At 39.9% G+C, this 9671-nt stretch overlaps 1 protein-coding gene across 1 annotated transcript in view; it reads right to left on the bottom strand.

Moving 5' to 3' along the window:
* NDUFV2 (NADH:ubiquinone oxidoreductase core subunit V2) overlaps positions 1 to 9671 on the bottom strand; it is a 194900-nt gene that overhangs the window by 41581 nt on the left and 143648 nt on the right. Inside the window, exon 5 of the mRNA XM_086964949.1 lies at positions 6796 to 6964. Coding sequence (XP_086821075.1) covers positions 6796 to 6964 — 169 coding nt within the window. The remainder of the gene's footprint in view (positions 1 to 6795; positions 6965 to 9671) is intronic.

A 9671-nucleotide genomic window follows, 5' to 3' on the forward strand; every position in this document is an offset into this window, starting at 1 on the left:
GCCATCCTAACCTCAAGGTTCTGAAGAACCCTCTCTAAATCAAAATGGAGTTTTAAAACTACGTAGAAACTAAAAAGCCATTTTCTGAATTATACCCGTTAAAAACTTTTCAAGAAAAATCATTGGTGTACAGCACAACCCTGTTCTCAGGGGAAAGGATTCAAGGTTTTGTGGGTGAAGATCTCAGAACTTGCTAGTTCTGCAAGCAGACATAATTGAAGCTCTCCTCTTTAGTGGCAATGTTACCACTTTAATATCATCCGCAACCACAGTCCCTAAAAGCTTGTGCATGAAATCATTTTAAACGACATACATATTCTAGTATTTCTGATTGGTGAATGTAGGAAATGACCATATTTTGCTGATGTACCCCAAGATTGTTTGCTTTAAGTGTTTTCATATTAAAAAGTTACCCCTACGTAGGCCTTGAAGCCCACAAGGCAGGGTGACTGGTATTTAAATGTACAGCATGTAGAAAGTTAAAGTGTCCTTACAGTGACTAGCACCCAAAATCTATTTTCACGTTATGAAGGCTGGGTGACCCATAGAGAAAACTAGAATGCAGATTAAAATCCTGATACTTTGTCTCAGGAGTGGGACAACCTAAGAAAATAAACAACTATATTTAATATTTATTAAAATCCAATTCAACTGTGAATTTAGCATTTGTTTTTCTCCTATCTAGTGACTAGCATTTCAACAGGTGTGAAAAAGGTTTGAAATGACTCCCAGAAGAAAACAATAGGTTGACTTAAATGGCCAGAGATGACTCATCCAAACCTTACCAAATATGCAGGATGGGGCTGTGGATAATATTTTTGACACTGCTTACTCAAATGCTGCTTGACATGTTGTCCCGAGATTACATATAGTACTCACGTCACATCGTCCACGCCCTCAATTAAAAAGACATTTGCCATCTTGAAATTGCCTAAAGAGGGAAGGGGTGGCCCCAGAAACTTTCACAGTGTAAACAATATGACATATTACTAACATTTATCAAGGGAGAAATCGTAAGAAAGACACCGAACTAAGTAATTAAAAAACTAGATTTCATTTAATATATTAATAAATCTTAACGGTTAAAAACAATTCATAAAAGTACATAATGTAAATCTGTTATGCAAACAACAAAATTACTCAATCAATGTATAATACATAAAAAGTGCATATAACATAGCTTCTACTAGTGGCAAACAATATTATACTATTCGACGCGCGTTTCGGCGTTTTTCGGAACGCCTTCTTCAGGAGCCACAGTAATATCAATACCACAAGACGGTGAGTGTGAAGAACGTATGCTTATCTTCCTTTGTGAGTCAATGTCCGTGGTATACCATCTAAAATACGGATTTCAAAATAAGTCTTTACTGGCCATTCATATTAGAAGAACCCCTTTGATTGTGGTCATGATAGTAACTTTTCTATCCGGCCAATTGGTCTTCAAGCGTATACATCAAAGAAACCCAGTAAAGGTGGACGTTTTACGTTCTGGCATCAACAAACGAGGGACGTAGATATTGTCCAATCTTGTTTATGTCAGCTTCCAAACAATGGGGAATGAATAAAATCCCTTGCGGTACGGAAATGTAAAATACGTGTGGATGCCGTCTGCACATGGATGAAATAAATAAAAGCGGTTCTTTTAGTCTGCTGTCACAAGTCGGCCAAAGGAGAATATTTAGCCGTGCTGCTATCTGGTATCTAAACGGTACCGATGTGTCCGTTTATAACAACCCGGGGGAGCCGCGCTGGAAAAGACTGCTGCCGTCCCGCAGCCGTTGAAAGAAAGGAGTGACTATATTTCATATTTATTAAAATCCAATTCAACTGTGAATTTAGCATTTGTTTTTCTCCCATCTAGTGACTAGCATTTCAACAGGTGTGAAAAAGGTTTGAAATGACTCCCAGAAGAAAACAATAGGTTGACTTAAATGGCCAGAGATGACTCATCCACACCTTACCAAATATGCAGGATGGGGCTGTGGATAATATTTTTGACACTGCTTACTCAAATGCTGCTTGACATGTTGTCCCGAGATTACATATAATACTTGGGGTACACTTGAAAGGAAGGGAACAGGGTGCCAAAACAGCTCTTATGTATTCATGGTCTGGTTGCTGGAAAACCCTGCTTCATTCTACCACACTTCTGTCTCTGGGTTTACTGGTGGTTGCTTCAAACTGGATTTTGGTGTTAGATGTGGGAGGACATCAGGATTACCATAGTACTCACGTCACATCGCCCACGCCCTCAATTAAAAAGACATTTGCCATCTTGAAACTGCCTAAAGGGGGAAGGGGTGGCCCCAGAAACTTTCACCCCATTGTTTATGGTGTGCCGTGGAGCTATCCCATCCAGGTTGAAATGCAGCATCTCTAGACACCTACTTCATAACGCTCCTGGACCGGAGGATGAACAAAAGAGGGCTGATCTGCTCTCTGTGACCTAAGAGAAGCCCCGAAACATGACAAAGGCCTGAGCAAACTGTATACTTTATTTTCAAGAAGAAAATCCTGAAGCATGATTTTCTTTTCTGAAAAGAAAATAGAAAATGCTCCACTCGCCATGGGAGTCCTCTCCCATGGAGAGGGTGAGGGGAACATTTAGCAGTTTTACTGCCAGGGTTTTCCTGGCAGTGAAAACGGACCTCCAGTTCCGCTCGTTTAAACCAGGTGGGTGGAATTATAGGTCTGTCTCCAACAGCCCTTACTCCACAGGAACATAAGAGGGGTTTAATTATAGCGGAGACCAAGTAGTCCCCGCCGTGATCAAACCAAGTCCAGCTGCATCTAAATTCAGTGGGAGGAGCACATTCTTGGCGGTACTTGTATTCCGTCACCATTGCGACAGAGTATGCTTACCACCAAGAATTAAATCAAGCCCAAAGTCAGAAGTTAAAATCTTTGAGCAGGATGAACCAAGGAGGGTCAAAGTATCCCCCAATATGGTGCCTGGGGTCAGCTGACTGTGGGTGAGGGTCCGTGCATCCTCTAAAGGATGTCCTAGTGACATACATTGTCCATTCACTACAATATAATTAAGCAGGACTAGCTGAACCGCACACCTTTCTATATTTATAATGAACCTCGTCATTGACCAACAGGTGCAACTAGCTGGTTGGTCAACTACAGGAAGGACGCAGAGGCCACACATTACACAAATTGTGCTTTATTTTAGGCAGATCCCAACCGTATAATTTGCTGCTCTGACCTATCAGTACAAACTGCCAAAGCAGAGCCCTCATACATAAGCCTGTACAGTCACCAATCATTTTTCTAGAATGGTCACTGGAGAAAGTGAAGAAATAAGATAAACATAGGTTCTGGTGAATACGAAATTATTGAAAATGCAGAAATAAATTAATGCAGAAGACAAATATGCACTACTGAAAGTAAAAAAATGCATTAAAATCTGAGACGACTGAGAAAATATCTCTCCAATGTGAAGAAGAAATAAAGGGAGTAGCGTTCCAAAATACTCAGAAGCATGCAAACAAAAACAATAATCTATGGCGACACCTTCTTGCTGAGGGATTATAGATGCTCATTGGAGATTTTGCGGTATGAAAGGTTTGGGACTGAACAGCACAGAGAATCAACTACAGTGGTATTAAACAAATGAAAAGCAGTTTTGAGATAATTCTTTAATAGCAGAACTCATTACGCAGAGGAAAAAAATTTATCTCAATTGCACAGACTACTGACCAGTAACATCATTGTAGGAAATAACAATTTTTTGGGTGGTATTCCCGCAGATATTTGCATTCTTTATCGGAATCCATTTTTGACGGCACTACGACCGTGCCCTTTACTCCTGCTAACCAGTGGTAAAGTGCTAGCACTCCCGCTTTAAAACAAGATAACATTGGCAAATATCTAACTAGCACATTTAACTTGGTGACACGTTTCTAGTATATGGTAAGACTTGGGCCTGTAAATTAAATGCTACTAAGGGACTGAAGCACACATTGTGCCACCCACTAAAAAAGCACTGCAAAACATTACTTCAGGTCTGCAGGTCTGCCATTACAGCCTGTGTGTGCTGTTTTAACATGCCAATTCGACCTGGCAAAATAAACCTTTTGCCAGGCCTAAACTTTAAGGTAGGGCCTACATTCATACATGGCAGAGTATTTGAGAAAAAAAAAAAAAAAAAAAAAAAATATATATATATATATATATATATATATATATATATATATATGAGAGAGTCAAGAATTTGTAAGGTTAACTGAATGCTGCTATTATATTGAAATCAAAAATTGAAAGGAGAACATGAAGGTACGGAATAGGTTTTAGGAAAGTGCATTATGACATTTGTTTTGTTCACCAATTGTAAATATGTGTATATATATATGAATTTTAGTGTATGTGTGTAGGGATTGTAGTGATGGTTTACATATTTATTATAGATTAGGGACATTAGTTTTAAAATCATTATATAGAAAGTATTTATATTTCTGATACTTCAAAATATTTTATGATGATTTTAGCAAAGGATTGACCCTGGTAATCATAACAATGAATTGTAGGCTGGATTGACTGTCCTTACAGCACTGTGCACTTTATTTCCATATAACACTGTTTACACGAAGGTTTGTCGCCTTGTTAATAAACTGAAACTATCTAAATTGTTATTTAATACTTATTCACTATACGGTTGAGCACTATTATTATTTTTATTAGGCACTAGGATAAGTTGATAGATTCATTCATGGTGGTATACTTCGGTACTATTGGCATTTAGGCAATGATTAATTCTACAGGCATACATGGCATTAGTAGAAAAGATCCGTTTATGGAGTAATGTTCATGGAGAAAGAATTTTAAATCTCAAATTACAATGTTTATTTGACTGTATAAAGCAATCAATGTGGAATGTAATTATGAAAATGTACTGAAGCAGTAGTATTTCTACAATGTTTATTAATGGCTGCTTTGCACATGCACTTTATAAAGCGAATGGTGATGCCTTTAGGCTGTCATGTGATCAAGGGAGGGATCTCCCGAAACGCGTTATGGCGGCAATGGCTGAATAAAGAAAGCACGATAATCACCGGGTCCACGCTCGTTTGTTCTGCAGGAGTGGGAGTGAAAGCGAGAAATCAAGGAGATATATATATACATGTGATCAAGACGAAACGCGTAATGGCGGGCATGCTGAGCAAAATTGAGCTTAAATAAACACGCACTTTGTTTGGCACCATTTCTGGGTTCCTCTCTTCGTCTTTTCAATCTGCGTGCTATTGTGGTCCTGGGACGAGAGATATATATATATATATATAAATTTTTTTATATGGCAGTGAAAAAATCTCCAAAGTCGATTTGCACTGTGGTAAGGCACAATAGGTTAACTCTGTGTTACCCAAATAAAATTAAAAGGGCTAAATTCAGTTGGGGAACAGCTAGAATTTTTTTTAAAGAATCCTTTTAATAGTCATTTAAAATCCAACTTAACAGTGAAGTCGGGATCGGATTTACTATTTTGGAAATTACACTTTTAGGAATGTGTTATTTCTCTGCCTAAACCTAAAACTGAATGACAGTGCCCAGGTGTTACCGGACCCCTGTTGGCTCCCCAGAGTGAGGTGCGTATTGCTCCCAGGCAGGTGACAAAGGGCCTGTACGTGCGAGGTATGGGTCTTTCCGACAGGATGGTTGTGGAGGAGCTATGCCTCTACCCTGAGTGAACTTTAAAGGACCTGTCCTGGCCCAAACAGAAGAACTTGAAACTGGACGTGCTGCTGCCTTCGTTTCACTAACCAGGCTGATGCCAAACCTAGAGCAGAGGGGGGAACTAAATGGAGCCTGTTTAGGAAATAGACAAAGGATTGTCTCTCGACAAACATGCTGGCACTAGGCATAAAAGTGGCATCCACAGAACTTGAAATCAGAACACTCTTGAATATGTGAAGACTCAGACTGTCTTGCTGTCTGAAGCCTGAAGCAAGACTGGACCTGCCTGCATAGAATTCATCACCGCAGAACCGAACCCCAAGGGTAAGTCTGCTGACCTCCTGAGTAAACAAAAGAGATAAATGTCGGAGATCTTTCCCAATTCCCTGCTGACAAGACTCAAATAGAGAAGGCTAAAAGAAGGCTCACTGTATCCAACTCTGAGCAACTCAGAGTTTCAAAAATCTGTACCGAGCAGTTGTTGAATGAAAGCTTCACCAGATAGGAAGCAGAGCCCAGCTGTGCCGTGTAACTCCCACCTGAAAGTTTCCCCGGGCCTGATCCAGAGTGAGAGAGAGCTCTGCAGAACAGACCCTATACCCAAGTCAGAAGGCAAAACCTTCAGCAGGGCAAACCTGGTCCTGTTTATGGCGTGTGCTCAGTCTTGGCCGACCTGAAATGGACTCTGTCCTGGTCCAGTGCAACCAGATACCCACAGTTTTGGCCATTTTTACTTGGAACTTCAAAAACTCTTATCTCCCTGGTTCTAATTATGGGATTCTTGTCATTTTAGTGCCATTTAATTTATTGAAATGTACTCTAGTTTTATTAATTAATTGGGGATCTTTCTTGTTGAATGTTTTCACTTTATTGCTGTTTGAGTGCTGCATAAATACTTTACACATTGCCACTATGTTAAGCTGGGCTGCTTTGTGCCAAGCTACCAGAGAGTTAAACAGATGTTTATTTAGTGACTTTCTGGTTTAACCCGATTTAAGGATTGCGACTATTATTTGAGGTGATAAACTAATACTTCACATTTGTTTTACAACCATGTATAATACTCAAGCAATACTATTACTATAAATTGATTGATTTATAAATAAGTATTGGTACCAAGTTTTTTCTGAATTGTCTCCAGTATGCTGTCAGAGTCCCGAAGCATGCAGGGTGTAGTTGTGCAGATCTGAATATGGTATTTGCCTACTGGTTGGCGATTAAACATCGTGTAGAAAGTAGCTACTTCATATACTCTCATGGGAGGCATCTCAAGAACTTCAGCAACCTGCAATAAAAAAAGTCGATAAAAACAATGAGTAACACTGCATTTTTTTTTATATCAAACACTGTATTAGGTTTCATGATCATATGTAAGTAAACTAAAGGAGATTGTAATCTACATTAATAATATTGAATTATGATACATTATTATGCAAAATGGAACAAACATATCCAAAAAATAGTCAAAAACCAAAAAACAACCTCTATCTGGATGGACCATAAGCAACGGGTTCTCTCATCTCCTTTCATTACGCATATCATTTTCACCTGTGCTATAGTTTGTTGCTCCCTTACATCAAGTTAAACAACTGTACATGGTGAAGACACAGCAGGTAAATGAAAGATTATCCACAAGAGACAAATACTGTATCATCAACTATCACGTTCTTGTAAAGGTCATATCCTGTTCTAGGAGATCAAAAAATAATGTCTCCAAAGGTATAGTTTCCCATAGTCTTTTTTATGCCCTGGGTCACTTGAAGGTTATCCATCTACTTCCAGCAGACAACTATCAACATTCTTGCTGTTCCCAACAAGTGCATCAGTACAGACTTTTTCACTTCTTAGGCATCTGTTTTTAGTACACAAGAAATTGACCCAAGTGATTTGTAATGGGAAAGACCAATACCTGTTTGATGAGACCAATATCTGCTCTTTAAAACAGTTTAATCATCAAGCAAGCCCACCAAATATGTTTGGTTGTTCCCTCAACCTTATAAGTCTTGAAGTCTCGAACACTTCCACTCTGAATGTGGGTAAATCTATGAGGCTGTGGGGTGGATGGGAAAAGGAAGGGGCTGGGCAGATGATGGGATGCCATTGATACATAATCTTGTAATGTACTTCTCCGTTATATGCCGCAGTAAAGCCATACCACACTTGTTGCCCTTTCCAGTCTTGTACATCCCTGTCCATGATCTTACCAAATTTGTCCTGGTACGCCCGAAAGCTGTTGGGTCTGCTTTCCAGCAGCAATACAAACTCACAAAAAATGCTTTAAATGCCTCTATTTTCCTTGATAAACCTTTTGAACAACATGCAAGATCTTGTGGCGGTTTCCTTATTTATTAGATTCTATACATAGTCTCTAATTTTTATGTAATTAATGTACTTGGAATCAGGGACTCAAATATTGTTTACACTGTTCATAAACTTATGTAATTACTCTATCTTCCATTCCTCCTTCAATGTACCATTTTCATCGCAGGCAAGAATTAAGGGGTGCAATGTATTGAGAAGTGGAAGGCGGGGTGTTGGGGGTGCAAGGTGGGTGGTGAATCCAAACTGAATACAAATTTGATCCTGGATCACTAGAGTGGTTTTGATCATCTTACTGGCATACACGCTCTTTCGTCTCAAATCTTCTGGATAGGAGACCAAGTCCCTGAGAGCCCTCTTTCCAACTGCCCTATCCATGTATGTCAAGTTATTCACATTTTCCGTGCTGGACCAGTCCTTTAAAATCCTTTAGTGCAAAACATGGAAGTATTTTAAAATATCAGGAATGGTGAGATCTTTTATCCATTCATACCATCAATAGTTTCAAAGGCAATCCCATTCTTGTGCCAGTCCACATAATGTCGACTTGGTGTTTACAAAGATCCTGGAGCTCTTTTCTGGGAACAGCAGAAGAGGGTCAATATATTAATTTTCATTACATTTACTCTATCTAAGCATGAAATTTACATTTTCCCAGGCCTAATCTGTAACAGTTCTCCTAGCACACTCCATCCACTGATTCGGTTAGGTAGCTGTTTATGTATTTTATTAATCTCTTAGCCCTTCAGAGTGGTATTATGTTGTAAGGTTTTGCCAGACAGTGCATGCACTGTGGCTGGAGAGACCTTTTGTTAACTTAAAATTAAAACATTACAAAAAAAATCTTAAAAGGGCTTAAAGCCTGCCCATTAATTAACATTGGTTAGCTTCATTGTCACTCATTTTCTTGCTTCCCATTGGTCAGCGCATCCTAGCGTCACTTCCTCTTGGTATGTTTGCCAATTCAATGGAGCATGAACTAAGTTTTGATTAATGTCTTTATTTGTGTTCTTGCTCTGCTTGAGTTCCAAGTACTCTTTCTTTTTTAGCTCTCGCGACCTATCAATGCGCGTAAGCGCATTGAGCGGAGCGAGAATTCAAGTGCTCGAAATCCTCGTCAAACCAAGGGCTTCTTGGTGCAGTTTTCATTAAGTTCACGTGAATCACGTGACCAAACAAGCAAGCGCATTCACGGCCGAACAGCACATCAAAGGGCTTCGCCCAGCGTGCGCTCTGCGGCTTCTCCTCCCCTAATTAATCATGGCTGGCCGGCCGGCCGTACTTTCAGTTTCCCGGCCGCTCTCTCTTAGTGGCCTCACATGTTTCACATTCCACGCTGGGCTGGGAGCAGATAACCTCCGTTTGGCGAACAGCAGCTTCAAATAAGCCTCATGGGCTGAGACTCTGCAAAAAAATGCTAAAAGCCTTCGGCGACTCCCCAAGGACTCACAAAAGTGAACATTTCCACTGGGAGCGATTTGAAGGGATGCAGACAGAGCCAATTTGGGGCCATCTTTCAGCCAAATGCACGGCTTTGGGAGAAAACTGTTTTTTCCACTCCTCCAACATGAAAATGCTGCAATAGCTTGCTTGAAACTGCCTTCTAGCTTCACTCTCAGAGCCCACCATGTGAAATCGGATTTCACGTCACCTTTAATGTGGGCTGTGATCGC

This window comes from Lissotriton vulgaris, chromosome 4_1 (genome assembly GCF_964263255.1).
Source record: "Lissotriton vulgaris chromosome 4_1, aLisVul1.2, whole genome shotgun sequence".
Classification (NCBI taxonomy): Eukaryota; Metazoa; Chordata; class Amphibia; order Caudata; family Salamandridae; genus Lissotriton; species Lissotriton vulgaris.